Source organism: Pimephales promelas, chromosome 5, assembly GCF_988280905.1.
Source record: "Pimephales promelas chromosome 5, fPimPro1.hap1.1, whole genome shotgun sequence".
NCBI lineage: Eukaryota > Metazoa > Chordata > Actinopteri > Cypriniformes > Leuciscidae > Pimephales > Pimephales promelas.
In genome coordinates, this window is record NC_142773.1 from 32,980,015 (window position 1) to 32,997,798 (window position 17,784).

At 37.2% G+C, this 17,784-nt stretch overlaps 2 protein-coding genes across 5 annotated transcripts; one reads left to right on the top strand and one right to left on the bottom strand.

Annotated features, from left to right (window-relative positions):
* The first annotated feature begins 2,386 nt into the window (after positions 1-2,386).
* lrrc8da (leucine rich repeat containing 8 VRAC subunit Da) lies at positions 2,387-7,862 on the top strand. The gene is made up of 2 exons (XM_039675768.2): positions 2,387-2,970; positions 4,157-7,862. Exon 2 carries the CDS (start codon positions 4,159-4,161, stop codon positions 6,637-6,639), a length of 2,481 nt encoding a protein of 826 aa, XP_039531702.2. The 5' UTR covers positions 2,387-2,970; positions 4,157-4,158; the 3' UTR covers positions 6,640-7,862.
* A 399-nt stretch (positions 7,863-8,261) lies between these two features.
* znf644a (zinc finger protein 644a) lies at positions 8,262-17,638 on the bottom strand. 4 transcript variants are annotated; one of them, XM_089131332.1, is made up of 6 exons: positions 17,494-17,638; positions 13,189-15,772; positions 11,662-12,189; positions 10,570-10,719; positions 9,560-9,662; positions 8,262-9,352 (listed from the first exon to the last, which is right to left on the bottom strand). In XM_089131332.1, exons 2-6 carry the CDS (start codon positions 15,746-15,748, stop codon positions 9,160-9,162), a joined length of 3,534 nt encoding a protein of 1,177 aa, XP_088987458.1. In that variant the 5' UTR covers positions 15,749-15,772; positions 17,494-17,638; the 3' UTR covers positions 8,262-9,159. The 4 variants fall into 4 exon arrangements, with proteins under 4 accessions (XP_088987458.1, XP_039531699.2, XP_088987457.1 ...); XM_039675765.2 differs by having other exon boundaries at positions 10,594-10,719; positions 11,662-12,192; XM_089131331.1 differs by having other exon boundaries at positions 11,662-12,192.
* Positions 17,639-17,784: the final 146 nt, after the last annotated feature.

The window sequence follows — 17,784 nt, forward strand, 5'->3', positions numbered from 1 at the left end:
CCACAAGTGACAAATTTACGAATTTATGATTCGGCAAATTGTTCATGTCAACAACATGTGGCAATTTAACAATTTAAAGTTTCAGTTTAAACTATGGGAAATTTAAACCTTAAAATGCAGGAATTCAATTTGTTATATTTTTAAATAAAGTAGCCTCTTCATCTGATAATCCAGGGATTCAATTAAGGTGTCTTGTCTTGATAATGTAAAAGGGATTGTTCACTCACCTTCATGTTGTTCCAAACCGGTATGAGTTTCTTTCTTCTGTTGAACACAAAAGAAGATATTTCGAAGAATGTTTATAACCAGAGAGTTGACGGCAACCATTGACTTCTACTGTATTTTTTTTTTCTGCAGTCAACAGTCGCAACGTGAATCGCAACGTTAAAAATGTATCATATCGAGATTAAAGTCGAAATATATGACTCAAGTCGAAACATTTCGAGAATAAAGTCAAAATATTACGATAATACACTCTTTCATAGTAGCCTAGTGTGCATTCATAACAGTGCGCGTCCACTGGGCTGGCTTTAGAGCGCTCGCGTCTGCAGCCAGACGCTATTGCGCGTGTGTGGGTGGGTGTGTAAAGAAATGCACTTGTGAAGTCGAACTGCCATGGATCAACACAAAATAGTTGCTTTTTACTTTTATCTGGGCTTTCAACAAAATTCTACACATGTCTACTAACAGATCTACTAACAAGAAGACGAGCGCAGACTCCGCCAGAGTATCACAATCTGGCCCAACTGTGGCAGTGTTTTCGTGCTCGTCTATATGCAACTATCTGGGTCAGAACACAGCAGCCCAGCTAACAATTTTACGTTCTGGAAACGTTAGTTTTTGGTTCCCAGAACGTTTCCAAGAACGTTCCCTATTAATGATCGAATAAAGTTTTCTTAACGTAAATAGAACGTTCCTTGTGGACATTCTGGAAACTTCACGGGAATGTTCCCTTTGCTTTAGGTTATAAAAATAGAACAAAAAAAAAATAACCTACAGGTAACATTCCCAGAACATTTTCTTTATAAAATTGAACCTAAAAATAACATACAGTTTGGTTCCCAAAAAATAACCAAATGGGAACCATTAGACTAGGAGAACGTTCTGTGTTTGATGAGTAACTGTCTCCCTTCACTGTAACGTTCTGGATTAGCAGCCTACATTTTAAGAGCATCATTCTGTATCCAAGCATTTGGCTGGATCCCGTGATTTCCTTAGATTTAATAACCACTAATGGTGGTTGGATCTGTAGGTTATCAACATTCTTCAAAATATCTTCTTTTGTGTTCAACAGAAGAAAGGTTTGGAACAACGTGAGAGTCATAAAAGTTAACCATCCCTTTAACATTTCACATTTGATTAGATATTTTCCACAAATAAAATTCTTTGTATTTAAATTATTTGTAAAAGTTTAAAGTTAATCTAAAACGAACTATTGAAAAATATTCATGGAAATAGCATGCACACTACCTTTATTTATTGAAGTTACAGTCCCAGAAAAAAAAAAAAAAAAAAAACAGGTCAGACTTTTAAGTTTTAGCACACACACACACAATCTAAAATATAGGCCTTGTTAAAATTTCATAAATTATAGCCCAGCCGACATGTTTGAGTCTGGCCTACAATGCCTAATTGTGTAATTTTAACTCAAATGTGTTCTTAAATATAGGCTACAGAATAATAAAACAACATTGTCTGGACTGAAACATAATTGCACATGGCTTTATTTGACTAAAATGGAAAATGCACGTGATGTCTCATTTTAAAACAATTTGCCACTCTTCTGCTGTTCACTGACGAGGCTTTTAAGGGCCTACCATCCCTTAATTCATGAATCATTTGTGCTTAATGCAGATGAGTCAAACAAAGTTATTATGGGTTTAATTCCATTTCTAGTGCTCTCAAAAAACAAGGGTTTGGCTCTCTTATAATCCAGCCATGGTAAGAACACTCATATCTCTCTAAAGGGATAGTCTGTTCCCTTAATGACGCTTGAGAGCAATAAAGAAGCAAGTACACTAATAAACAGGTGGTGACACTTTTATGGCAACTGCATGTGTAAAACAATGTGCAACTTGCATAAAGAGTAGAAATCTCATTGCCTTGGGCTTCTGTTTATGTAAATAAATGTGCATGCCATACATATATTATGTTATTTTATGAAAAGAATTATTAAAAACATCTAAAACTCTGGCCGAAAAAAAATAAATGACAGAAGAGGAAGAAAAATTAGCGTGTTCATGATTCAGCCAGACACAATAAAACTATGTTCCTCTTACAAACTAGCTGAAACTTGAAAAAAAAAAAAAAAACATTTAGGGTGGGTTGATTTTAGTACTAAGACATTTCCTGCATTCTCTGTGTCAGCCAAACTGTGGGTCCTAGTTTCCTCATAAAAGAAAGGAAGAAGAAAAAAGAAGAAGAATGAGCGCACGGGATTAGTCTTGACTCGATTATTAAATAGTTATGCAGGCAGAATTGTAATATTTCACAGACTCCACCTATAATTGAAAATACACCTTTATGTAAGACACTGCTTTTGTACAGGGCGCGTCTTCTGGGCTATAGCTAGGACTTTTTGGTGATAATTCACCTTTATCCGGTGGGTCAAACGCCAGAGCCATGTATTCAGAACGCTGCGCAGTCACCGTCCAATGAGATACGCAGTTGACGAGCGGAACAACTCCGTCATTTTGACTGCTGAACTACAAGTCGGAGCAAGTCGGACAAAGAATCGCACATTTTAAACCTCTCGCCGAGTTCAGGCTTCTGTGGACAGAGTGTGCGGTGCTTGACGGACATTACATTACTATGCTGAAAGAAGATTGTTTGGTGGCGATTGTGTATTTGACTTTTGTAGTCCGTTTCCTGTTCAACGTCAACTTTTGTCAAACCTAGCGTAACGTACAGCAATATGACAAAGATAACAGTGCGTGCTCTTCTATCCCAGTGAAAACGCCAGCAGAGACAGTAAGTAGACCGCTTTAAACAGTTAAGTTATCTGGGTCTTTGAGGCTTATTTCTTCCTGCTTCTTATAAATATATTATTCCCTGGGGTTGCAGGTTATGTTCAGTTTCGCGTTTCATACTCGATCTACCCTTATACGTAGATTCTGACATCGTATTACTGCAAAAAAAAAAATAATAATTTATTTTTAAAACGGTTTATTCGCCTGATATTAACCATTTTAGAACAACCTGCAGAAACGTTTCCATTTGGGTCATCGATTAAATGGGTACATTTCCATTCTGAAAAGGTTATTTAAAAACAACAATAATAAAAATAATAATAATTTAATTTAAAAATAATGAATTAATTACTTAAAAACAGTAACATGGTTGTCAGTTTTGTAGTTAAATTAGCCATTTGTCCTTTTGCTGTCATGACACTTTAAATTTAACTGACATTAAGTGAGTGAGAAAGCCTGAAATTGTCCTGAAAAGTTCACTATATAAAGTTCACACTTAAGGCACTCATTTTATGGAATGTACATGTAATCACCTTAAAGTCAGAATAATGGGCTTAACTTGTATATTTCTTAAAATCCTTAAATATTTAACACAGACCATTCTAATTATTAACAGCTGCCATGTGTTTCCATACTCTTTCTCACGCAACAGTTGAAGAAAATAGCAGGAAATGAATAAAGCTGCACTCAAATTGTGTGCATGCCACTGGGGAGTATGTTTAAAAACAGAATTGGGATATTTAATACCACATTGACTGCTAAAAATGTTTAACCTGTAATCAGAAAACATATCAACAAACTTGCATAAGTGTATAGACACCACACGAACATGTAAGACTTTGCAGTGAAGTGCCAGTTCAAACATTACACACTCTTGAGATGGTTCGGACCTTTCATGTTGTAACTTGAAGCCATGTGTGGCTAGCAGGTATTTGACGAATAGTGAAAACTGCACAGTCAGTACATGCACTCTGGTTAACTCACTGGTTTATATACACATTTGTACATAAGTCGTTTTTTTTTTAATCAAAGAATCTGCTAAATGACTAAATGTAAATATTCTCTATAAAATATGCTTTTTTTTTATTTTATCTGGAAGTAAACACCCAAGACTTTTAAATGTGTACATCTGAGACTCAAATTATTTCTGTTCAAACATGCACTAACTGCACTGCTCTTTATTACAGGGATGTTTAGTCTCACTGAAGTTGCCTCCCTTAATGACATCCAGCCAACCTACCGTATTCTGAAACCATGGTGGGATGTGTTCATGGATTATATTGGGGTGATAATGTTGATGTTAGCCATCTTTTCTGGGACTATGCAGTTATCTAAAGACCAAGTGGCATGTCTTCCCATTCTTGAGGAAAGCACAAACCCTGAGGCAGCACAAAATCAACCAGAATGTTCCGCATCAGTTCTGACGACTGCACCCACAACCACTAAAGACCTTCCTGACAGCATTGCACATGAACTTCTTAGCACTCAATCTACCCCCTTAAAAGTAGAGGGTATGAAGTCTCAACCTGAACCCAGAGGACGTAAAACAAACCTGGACTATCAGCAGTATATTTTTGTCAACCAAATGTGCTACCATGATGCCCTACCATGGTATAACAAATACTTTCCTTACCTTGCCCTCATACACACCATAATGCTGATGGTAAGCAGCAATTTTTGGTTCAAGTACCCAAAGACCAGCTCAAAGATTGAACACTTTGTTTCCATTTTGGGACGATGCTTTGAATCGCCATGGACGACGAAAGCTTTGTCCGAAACCGCTTGTGAAGATTCTGAGGAAAACAAGCAAAGGTTCACAGGTGGTTCGGTTTACAAAAAACATGTATCCTCAGAGGACAGCAGTCAGTCTACTCCTTTAATGGAAACTCCAACGGTGCAGTTTCCTACCGAAAAGCTCATTGCAGAAGCTCCCAGCCTGACCACCTTAGACAAAAAAGATGGAGAACAAGCCAAGGCTCTTTTTGAGAAAGTGCGAAAATTTCGAGCTCACATCGAAGACAGTGACTTCATCTACAAACTCTATGTGGCTCAGACAGCAATAAAAGCACTAAAGATCATTTTGATTTTGAGCTATACATCAACGTTTGCCTCAAAGATCAGTTTCTGCCATATATGCCAACCTAAAATTGAAAGTTTGACCGGGTATGATCAATTCATTTGCACGCACAACATGGCATTCATGTTAAGGAAACTTCTCTTCACCTTCATGGCTATGATATGTCTCTATGGCCTGGTGTGTTTGTATACACTCTACTGGCTCTTCAGGAGACCTCTTAAGGAGTACTCTTTTGAAAAAGTCCGAGAGGAAAGTAGCTTTAGTGATATTCCTGATGTCAAGAATGACTTTGCGTTTCTCCTACACATGGTCGACCAATACGATCAGCTGTACTCCAAGCGATTTGGTGTATTTCTCTCCGAAGTCAGTGAGAACAAACTACGAGAAATTAGCCTTAACCACGAGTGGACGTTTGAAAAACTGCGTCAGCATGTGACATCCAATGCTCAAGATGAGCAAGAACTTCACCTCTTTATGCTGTCAGGACTCCCTAATGCTGTATTTGACCTCACCGATCTGGAAATCCTCAAGTTAGAGCTTATTCCTGAGGTCAGAATTTCTGCCAAAGTTTCTCAGATGACCAACCTACGGGAACTACATCTATATAACTGCCCTGCTAAAGTCGAACAATCCGCTTTCACTTTTCTCCGCGACCACCTGCGATGCCTTCACATTAAGTTTACTGATGTTGCAGAAATCCCAACGTGGATTTATCTTTTGAGGAGCCTCAAGGAACTGAACCTGATTGGGAACCTGAACTCTGAACACAACAAGATGATTGGTTTGGAGTCACTGAGAGATCTGAGACACTTGCGGACATTGTATCTCAAAAGCAATCTTAACAAAATACCCACAAATCTAACAGAACTGTCGGCACATCTCGTCAGACTGGTGATTCACAATGATGGGACTAAATTACTGGTACTGAACAGTCTCAAGAAGATGACCAGCCTAGTGGATTTGGATCTCCAGAACTGTGATTTGGAGAGGATCCCCCATGCCATCTTTAGCTTGGCTAACTTGCAAGAACTGGACTTGAAGAATAACAATATCCGGACCATTGAGGAAATCATCAGCTTTCAGCACCTGAGAAGATTGGTGTGCCTCAAGCTGTGGTACAACAAGATCAGTGCCATTCCACCATCGATAGGCCTAGTAAAGAGTCTGGAGTCCCTCATTATCTGTCACAATAAACTGGAGACCCTTCCTCCAGCTTTGTTTCATCTGCCCAAACTGAGGCACATTGACCTCAGCAACAACTCCATCTCAAGTATACCAGTGGAGATTGGACACCTTCACAACCTTCAACATTTTGCTATCACAGGGAACAAGGTAGAAGTTCTGCCTAATCAACTGTTTAAATGTTCCAAACTGAAGGTTTTATTTGTGGGTCATAACAGCATCACCTCCATCCCAGAGTCCATTGGGCAGTTAGTTCAGCTGTCCCAACTTGAGCTTAAAGGGAACTGCTTAGATTGCCTTCCATTTCAGCTTGGCCAGTGTCACCTTCTTCGGAAAAACCACCTCTTCGTGGAGGATCATCTTTTTGACACACTGCCTCTTGAGGTCAAGGAAAGTATCAGTAGTGACTAATGGAGCACTTCAGAATGGATATAACCATTATTGGTGATAATTCGCTCTTATTGGTAGATGACAATATAATCAAACTAGCCAAAAATATTTAACAAATGAACGTGCAAGAGGCAGAATGTTTAAGGACCTCCTAATATGTCATCAACATATGGTCTAGAAATGGGCCTCAAAGACAGGAAACACTTGTTGCAAAATATAACAGGAACGTTGCAGATAACAGGATTGTGTTTGCTTCTGTTTGCCTATAAGCGGGTATGTTTAGTTTAAATTATGTTCTGTTACACATTTACATGTGTATTGTTATTTATATTCATTTAAGTTACTATTTAATATGCAGACTGATGTGTATTTTAAAAAGACAGTGCAGACAAAAATGAAAATTCTGTCATTTATTCACCCTCATGTTGTTTCAGCCTTGTATAAAGTTCCACAAAAGAAAGAAAGCCATACAGTTTGAAGGTTGAGTGAATGATGACAGAATAACCATTTCTGGGTGAACTATGTATAAAGGTCAGTACTTATCCTAAATGTCCTAAATTTTCAAGTGTCTATCAGCACCAGTTTCCAGCAAAGTCTTTATGGAAACAAACTTAATTTTAACAAAATATTTTTATATGCATCATGCATTTCTTACGATTTAGAGTATGAGCAGTGCTTATCAACATTTTATAAACTCTAAAGACATGATCTGACATGATGAAAGACGTTATGAAAGTTCACGTTCTCTTTAGCAATATCTGCAAACTTGCAACACGCTTTCAAGTCGGAGAATGTATTCTGAATTTCCTTTGTTAACAGTGAAACATATACATTTTTTTCTTTTCGCTGCTTTTTGATGATAAGAGGCCTATCAAAGACTAAGAAATGCCAGATGGGGGGGATGTGCATGCTGCACCTCATGATTGGAACCACAGTGACCTTGTAAAGCTGCTCGAGGTTGACTTGCGCATTGTTGTTATGATTGTATCTTAGAATATGCCACATGCTTGGCAAAGAACATCTGGTAATACTGCCCTTTGCAATGTAATTATTAATGTCTTCTTTTTTTGTTTTCGGATTGTTATTAAATGCTGCGTATAAACTAGGTTTGGATGTGTGTTACAGTGTTTTAAAAGTACAATGGTACAAAGGTTTAAACCTGTAGTTTGAACTCTAAAAACTGATATTTACAAAGAACGATACCTGCAAATATCAAATTAAATTAATTTGATACGAGAATCTGACTTCTGCTTTTTGCTGTCTAATTGATTTTGGCTCGACAGTCTAACTGGCACACTCTACTTCAGTAAATTCAAGTACTTAAATACTACACTTTTGCCTACATACACGTTTCAACTTGTCTGCCTTCCTATTTCAAACATGTTTGTTTATAGAACATTTACCCACCCCCTTCCAGTTGGTTTTGCTGTTATTTCCCCTAAACATTTCTATATTTCATTTTTACCATGTTTGTAGTTACAGCAGGGGAACTTTTTTCCAGTATCACTAATGTCTTCAGTGAAGATTATCTAGGTTATTAGACAAGAATACATCTGCTAGCAATATGCAAATTATGTGGCGTAATCTGTAAATGGCAACAATTACAACGCAAGTTACTTTCATAGCTTAACATACCAACAAGCTGAAGACAACAAAAACGTTTTATTCTGAACAGCAAAAATGTTTATAGTGATTTTTTTCCTCACATAAATTACCTAAAAAGGTTTATACACAAAAATATCTGAACTGTAAAAAATGGCCTACACAAGTAACAGTTAATGTTTTTTTTTTTGTTGTTTGTTTTGTTTTTTTGCACACATGGCAAACTTACAGATTTAAGATAAAATCAAAAGAGGGTAATAAGTGAAAACCAAAATGTTACCGAAGCATAAACGTGTAAAGTGAAGTGTAAACAGGGAGTTATGACATGCATACTGTCTGAACCGCTAAATATCAATAGAACAGGATGTTTTACACAACGACTGATGTGTGGGCATGAGTTAAACTTCTGAATCAAGTAAATATATAGACTTACATTTTTACACATATTATGCATCATAAGTGCACCTTCCAAGGCTCATGGATGGGACAACAAAAAGACAAAATTGTGTTTGTTCTCAAATTAAAATGGCTTGTTATAAAATCCACATACAGAATCATTTCAGTTTTTGTAGAGCATAGATCTGTGATGACAGATTAAATGCATTGTGAGAAGCATCTGAGGTAAAGGTTGTCTTTTGGGGGGTGAGTTCCACTGAAATCTCAACATATTCACCCACCATGTTAGCATCATAGCATAATTGCCTAAGTCATGTTTATTTGAAATATGTCTAAGGCTATTATTATGCTATGAGGCTAACAACGTTCTCTGACCATGTACAACACCAGCAAAATGTAACAATATCTAAAAAGCGGTCTGTGATAAGAATGGATCCTCATTCATATTAAAACCAAAGTCCTTACTGATGGCAATATAAAATTTAAACCAAACAATTTACACACAAGTGATATTCCAAGGACAATGTGTGTGTGTTCCTGGGCTCATGAGGAAGTTTGCATCACTGAAGATTGTGCCTGTGGTATGGTGTTGGAGCAAGAGTCCTTGGGGAAGGAGGTGACTTCCACCATCCCAGCCCCTGTGTGCGGTACAGCGGTATTCATAATGTGCCTCTGTAAATGCTTTATCCAGTCCTCCTGCACTGACAAAGGGCCCTGGAAGACTAGGTCACAAAACCTGCATGTGGAAACAATTACACATTAGATTACAATGATGCATTGACAAATGTGAAAAGAATGGAAAAACAAGAAACAAAACAACTACACAAATTTTTTTTTTACAATATGCAGCATGCATTACAATATATATTTCATAATATTCATGTTAAATATATATTGTAATATTATATTAAATATGCACTTAGATATTTGTAACAGAGGTTACCTGCAAGTAAGTCTGTAGATTTCCTCTGGACTGTGCAGCAGCGGGTACATTTTCTTCTTTGACCCAGACCTTGATCTTTGCTTTCTCTGTTTACAGTCATAAGCTGCAATAATAAACAATGCATTTATTAGAAATTACATAAACATATTTAAAAAGCACACCATAAGCTTTTAACCTATTACATTGTTGCTTTCAACAACATAACATTTCTCAGGTTTTTAATGTTTAGCAAAATATGTTAAAGCACCTATTTCATATATTACAAATAAAGTCTTACCCTTGTGGTGGCTGGCTCACATGACCAGCCGAATAACACTCACTTTACCTCAGTAACCCTCTATTATTGGGCATTTGATTGTGAATAAAAAAAAGCAAATGATAACAATACTTTTACAATGGCATCGTGCAGCAACTACAATCTGATTAACCATCAGGTGTCCGTATAAATCTCTGCTACTAAAACACCTGAATTATCCTTGTGATTATAAAAGAAATACTATTCAAAATGTTTAACATTACTTAAAGGGTTAGTTTACCCAAAAAAATTAATTCTGTCATTAATTACTCACCCTTATGTCGTTCCAAACCCGTAAGACATTCATCTTCGGAACACAAATGAAGATATTTTTGATGAAAACAGAGATTTTTGTCCCTTGATTGACAGCAACGTTTGCGCACAAACAGTATTCAATCTCGACGCTTCATAACATTAAGGTTGAACCCCTGTAGTTACATGGACTATTTTAACAATGTTTTTACTACGTTTCTGGGAATCGAGGGACAGAAAGCTCTCAAGCGTTTGTGTTTTGAAGATGAACGAAAATCTTACAGGTTTGGAATGATATGAGGGTGAGAAATTAAGTGGTGAACTAACCCTTTAAGTTACTTCCATGTTACGTTTTATGAGAAAAATGGAAAAAGTTTAGAAAAGGGAGTGAGCATGTGACATGTGATCTAAGCCCTAGGAAAGTAGAACAAGAAGCCAAAAGCAAGTACACAGGTGCATTTACATAGGAGGAAAGAAAGGTGCGTACTAGTTCCATCCAGAAGAGCTTTTTTCTTTCTATGTGCATATGCCCTCAAATGATTGGAGAGACTAACACCACTGTGGAAGGTGGCATTACAGTGCACGCAAACTTTTCTATTGAGTTCACTTTTCTCTGTAACAAAAACAAAAACACAACACATAAAAAAATGAAACACTTATAGATACTGTAATACACTGTCAATGTACTCTTCATGTTAAAACCACTAAAATTCAGGCCTCTCATGAAAGGATCGTTTAGCAGTAGCGATCAGTCTATATTTGGAGAAGCCTAACATTTGTAATTCATATAAAATACTACACTAGTGTATAATAAGTATATAAAGCAGGCTTAATTTTATGGCTATAGTGGACATAAAAGTTATACATTTGAAATAATTATAGATACATTTGAAGCATTCATTATTGATTAAATATAAATTCTTCATGTTTAGATAGTTCCACTCAAAATTATAATTTTGACATTACTTATTCCCCCTCACGTTGTTTCAAACCAGTATGTTTGTTCTCTTTAGCATTTCAAGCATATGGGTTTGGTCAAACATAATGGTGCGTTCATGCTATGGTAATTATCGTAAATACCAAAACCCGACGTGGAAAATGCACATGAACACCCCCTCATGTGGTATTTTCCACTGGGCAGCTCGTAGAATATTTTGGTGCACGAGTTGCCGAGATGAGATAACCTTTGACCTTTTCAAAAGAGTCATGAATGGTAAAAATATGTACTATTCATGATCTAGAAAATATACACCATATTATTTACCGTTTGAGTTTTGATAAATCATTTTCTTTCTTAAGCAATCAAAAATAGTTTTAACTAAATAACAGGTCTGGATCTCCATCTTTTTACCACATTACGACAACAAAAGCACTTGAACGCAACACACTGGTAAATACTAGTTCACAAATGGAAAATATATTTTCCATAGCACGTGAATGCACCATAAGACTGAGCAAAGTGTCACAGAATTTCCTTTTTTTGAAAGAACGGTCCCTTCAAGGAGTGGTTCAGCTTTATTACAGTTGATCAGTGGAAAAAATGAAACCTAGTTACCTTCTAGTGAATTTGGCACTGCTTTGAAAGGTTGCATCTCAAGGCCACAGTCTTTGCCTGAAGATAAAAGGAGAGCCTTTCTCGCCATGTGGGATGAGTGCTTTGCTTTGGTCTCTTCATGGGCTCTTCTTTTCTTCAAAATTCCGATCAGATCACTTGGTGGAGAGCCTTTATTAACCTCTATCCTTTTCTTTTCCTCCTTATCTTTATGCCGTTTGACAGTAGAGGCGAAGGTTAGTCCGTTATTCAAACTAATAGGATGGAAAGACTTGGTGGTGCGGCACTTCTTCTCGAGAACCTGTAGCTTCAACTGAAACTGTTTCTTGTCGCGCATCAATTCTTTCAATATGATAACTGGAGATTTGGATGCGGTGGAAGTAGGTTTGCCCAGTCGCTTCAGGTGGCCTCGTACATGATTGGACAGCCCCGTCCTGTTGTCAAACCACTCCCTACAGAGAGGACAGATGAGCTCTGTCTGTTGGCAGTCGGTTGGCAGCTCCGCAGAATGATCAGTCTGGGATGTGTCCTCTGCTGGGAAGAGAAAGCAAAAGGGAAACCACATGAAATCAGCCTAATTTACAACACATATTTATTACATTAAAGTCAATTAAATGTGTCCACTGAAAACATCTAGATTAACCATCCTTCATGTCAGTTAACTTGCACCACACTGGTGTGGGAATTTTAAACCACGACTATTTCTGACTATAAACAAATCAAGTACACGGGTCCAGCATTAAGGGACCGAAAAACAGAAGCGAAACACCAGCAACCGCACAATAAAAGATGCTATCACAGGAACAGCTCAAAGAAAAATTGTCCTGGCCAACTCTTCTACATTTCCATTTGCAGAGAATCTCCAATCTTTCTATTTTACACCTTATAATGTCTTTTCAATTAGAAATGATTATATTCATTCATTTGAATCGTTATAATATCCTAATGATGAGTATGTCTGATTTGAGCACTTCACACCATACTAAATGGTGGTATTATTATTCTAAATGTGTTGTGGATGGTGCACACATTTATTCACCATTTTTATTTACTTATAGAAATGTTGATACGTTTATGATAAAGCTATACATACCAAAAACACAACCAATTTTATGCAATTTGGCATGATAACGTAGGAGGAGTATGAAAAAGTATTGCAGAGAATTCCCTCATTGTAATACCACTTTCTGGCCAATTATCAGAAAATTTGGTCCACTGTAAACATACTTTTTTTATATACCAAATATCATGATGATAGTCCTTTCAGAAAAAAATGGCATATACTGTTCTGACGTCTACACCGATTTTATTCTAGAGATGCTCCAAAAGAACAATTCTGGCAGATACTGATAAGTCGATAATTATTTTCATGTTATGTTCGCTAACTGGTAAAACCAGCTACTAACATTTCTAGCCAACAATTAATGTTATTTTTAAATCTGAATAAAAGGAAAGTCTCATAATTAAAGATTTATCTGCATAACTACTACCTTAATTGATTTTATCTATAAAGGACAAGAGAAGCATCACCTGTTTTGATTTGTGGCAATTTTCGTCGTCGAACTGGAGGTACTTTGTCAAGAGAAGTCACCTTAGCTGCAGATACAGATTGGCGTGTTTTTAGGCCCACTCTGTGCAAATGTCCTCTTATATGATTAGAGAGGCTAATTCCTGACTCAAATACAGCAGGACAGTATGGACAAGCCTTCAGATCTGTCTCAACATCTGAGCTCGCTTCACGCTTTACAGTAGCGATCGACTCTGAGATCTCTTCTTCCTTGAATTCGTCTTTGACAGAAAACATTCTCAGGGAACTGTGATTTCTCTTAAAGTGACTAGTTGAGGCAACAAGACTTGCCTTTGCAGGTGAAGTCTGTTTTCTTACAAAACGTGCATTAGCCTTCTTGTTGATTTCACATTCTTCAGGTCTAAGATCATCATTAGAATCACACATAAAGTCAACGTCGTTGATTAATTCTTTACTCCTCTTGGATGTTTCAGGTTTCTTGAAATTTTGTCGACATTTTGGGAAATCTAAAAGAATATCTTGGCCCTGCATATTGTGGAATGGCGTTGACATTTTCCTTTTGGAAGGTGACTTCTTCAATGTTTGCTTTTCCAAACTTAAATGAGTGTAATATGAGTTTCCAACATCTGAATAAGTAACGTTTCCATCAGACTTAAAAGTTATTTTAGTGCTCCCATCTTTAGAATGAGCTGATCTTTTCAGACACTTAGAGGGGGACAAACTAGTTCCTGTTCCAGAGTAGTTGAGGGAATTGTCAAGAAACTCTGTTGTACTGCTTCCATCAGGATGAGTGTTGCATTCTGAGGCACTCTGGTCACTAGGTTTCTTTCTGGATAAAAGAGTGTGAATTGATTTGTCAAGTCTTGATTGGCTTTGGACACTTTTGTCCATCCACACCTTTTTCTTTCGTAATAGACCGCACTTCTGATCAGACGACAAGCCCTCGTTTTTGTCTGGTGCACGGAGCTTCAGAGACAATTTTGGTGACTTTGCTGTTGGTTTTGCACATGAAGTAAGAACTTTGCAAACCGAGGTTGGCTGTTCATTTAGCGATAGTTCTTCATCACTGCTGTCAAGGGAATGTGAGGACGCCTGTTCTTCATTAAAACGTGGTTGAGATGAAGCCTTAACATGATTTCCAATGATATCTTTAGGTTTTCTTTCAACAGAACAGGAGTTGGAAATTGGTGTCGATGTTGATTTATTGACTTTGCGCTCCTGAAAGCCATCTGATTTCCAAACAGTAAGATCAGCACCACTGATGCCATGCTTATGAAGCAAATGGCGTCTCAGTTCAACTTCATTCATTTCAACAAAATCACATTTGTTACAACTATAGTATCGCTTGTCCTTCTCATGGGTCTTAGCATGTTGCACAAAGGTGTTCGGACAGTTCGTTCCAAAGCTACATTGGGGGCATTGTAAATTTGCATCTTTACCTTCGTCTTTAATTTGATGCAACTCATTTATTTCTTCCATCATTTTCTGTCGCTTGCCCCGGTGAACACTTATGTGATTTAACAGCGAACTATGATCATGGTAACACTGCCCACATTCCTTACATATGAATGGCTTTGAACTAGTTGTATCTTTATTACCTGTACTTTGTCTGTTTTCAAGTGATTTCTCTTTAAAATCGCTGTTATGCTGAAAAAAGGTGTGTTCCTCCCTGCTAATAGGTTTTTTTGCTGGTTTGGGAAACAGGTGTTTGACTGCCTCAGCAGCTCCATTTAAATACTTGGTATGTTTTACAATGGGTGACTTTAATTTGGATGATTTTCTTGGGGAACGTGTCTTCTTAACAGGACTGCACTCTGTCCGGCTTCCTTCACCTGGATTATCTTTTTTTGAATCAAAATTCAAATCAGAGTATAGATCCTCTGAAGGATCGACTTTTAAGACCAATTTTTCTTTACGTTTTCTTCTTTTACTGCCGAGTGGTGACGGAACTCTTCTTTTGTGGTTGATGGGTGACGGAACGGGGGACTGTTTTTCCTCCATTTCTAGACCGTTCTCATCATCCCACAGGAACTTCATAAATTCCCTTTGGGGATTCCAGCTAAGGTCATTTCCATCATCATAATTATCTAATGAACTTTCTGGAGACTCTGTATCAAAGCCCCATATACCCCTATTCTCCACATCCTCCGCAGTCAACGTTTGCCTGATTGTTATTTCCCCCTCTTTTCTGAGTGGATCAGATCCTTCAAAGTGGACGTTGGTTGTGACAGAATTCTGAGCTTGTAATGACTTGGGAAGGAATACTGGTACATTTTTTGAAATATCCAACAGGATTTCATCTGATATATGGGGTGAGGTGGATCCATTGACGTAAGCAGCCTTGGCTGGTCCATCTGAGCAAATGGAGTCCATAAAACCGACACTGGTCAGGAGGTCTCCTTGGTCACCGAGTAGTGCCATGGTCTCATGAGGACAATGCAATGATGGACCTGGTGTAGCCCCCTCTGCAGAGAATGTCTCGCTGTTCAAAAGGTCCTGAGAGATTCTTGACATTGAGGTGTCATTCTCCTCAACTTTGGCACTCTCCTTCAAACCAGACATTCCTACGAGTCCTAAGGACTGTTTCTGGGGACAAAGAAAAAAAAAATACAAAACATGAGATGAGCATGAAAATCAATGAATGAATTCATGTTAAGTTCGAGTACATGTTCATGTTCATGTACAAATTCCATCTATTTGTTAAAATGATGGCAGATTCAAACATTTCAGCTTCAATATCACTATTGTATATGGCAGTAATAAGAAGTAGCCAAGTTATTTTCACTGAACAATATTAAACAAAATAATCAATCACACTTGCTTGCATTACTCTCAAAGTAACTTTGGATCAAATTGAATTTAATATCATAAACGGTTAAACAATAAACAGATAAGTCCATTTAATTTCTATAACAATAATTAAACATACAGGAAAAGCAAACTGAATTCAATGTAAATCTTTCCTACACTGTGGACTTAACAGTGCATGAGTAACAAAGTCTATGTTCACAATGTCAGTCCAAATCCAATTAATTGAGTATCCGACTGGAATCTTATCTAAATGATTGACTGTTCACACTGTGTATCGCAACTGTTCAGATCTGTTTTGTGTGTCCTGTGTGGTGCTCTTTCATTTTCCTTTACTTTCCTTAGTTTCTATGGCAATGACATTGCAATAGGCATACGTAAACAACAACAAAACGTTTACCTTTTACGTGGTGAGAGAAAGTGACAAACTAAGCAAAATCCGATTAGAGCGGTCAGACTGAAACAGATTTCCAGAAATGCAACAGGACTTCAAATCACATTAAAAATCGCATTTCATGTGTTGTTGGTTTTTTTTGCTACTCAAACTTAAATACAATCAGATTCAAATCAGATATGCACAAAAATCGGATTAGGACTGACAGTCTGATTGTGGCTAAATATGTTTTTGCCATTCACATTTGTACATATAATAGTTTTGCTCCAATCCATGGCCAATCCATTCCTATTTTACATGCATTTTTGTGGTAAGCACCCCTAACTGGTTGGTCTTGATTGCTTAAATTGATAATGGAAATGACACATACAACTCTAATAACATTAGAGTGTGCATTATAAAATTGTGGCTGATACAGAGCAGGAACAGAGACACCACTACACGGTGCACAGTCTGCACATAAGTTATAGGAAGGAATTCACTCTGTGCATTATGATGCACTGTATAGATAAAATATAAAACACCTGACAACAATATACAAAGAATCACCAACAGATAACAGGAAATCTCTCCAATATCTTCTCTTCATGTAACAACGTTATGCAAAATCACATGCTCTCAGAAAATAATCTTTAGGAAACCATCTGTGCTTAAATGCATAAATAACACATGAACAGATTAAATAACTCGTTAAAAGTGTTAACAGTTGTCATGATATATAATAGTTGTGATGCAATTCTTAAATAGCACATTATATCTTTATGGATCAAGTTCTGTATATTGCATAATTAGTGGTTCACAAAACAGCAAATGCCTTCACCCCTGCAACCAATTTAATCACAAACACAGTCATTTTTAATAATTAAAACTGGCAGTGCAAATCGACAATTACGTGCATTAATAACTTGAAATATATTTCTGACATCTTTCTGTTAAGGTATTGCTGTTACTACATGAGAGTGTGCTATGAGAGTGTGCTAGCAAGGTAGCAATCAAGCCCATTATGTTCAACATCAAGCTTTTAAACACTTGCCCGTAGCATAATGCTGGGGACACTTTGATAGTTTCACCTTTCAATGTTGTTGGCAAATGAATTTTAGCCTACCTTTCTGCAGGTGCGATTGTGGACAATAAAACTGAACTGAAATCATTTCATTTTGCTCGCTCAAGCTTTCCATCTATTGCGAAGCCGCCATATTTGCTCGATGGTCCTCAGACAAAGGCATCGCACCTCATTGAGGGGGACTCCAAAAACTTGACAGGGTGTATTTTAAAAAGTGTTAATATTATCATTACCTAAAGGCAGCTACTTATTTGTGGTACAATTTTTGTCAAGAAAAGCTTAGTGAATACGTTTAATCGTGAGAAAATGAATCATTTGTATGAGTCATGTAAA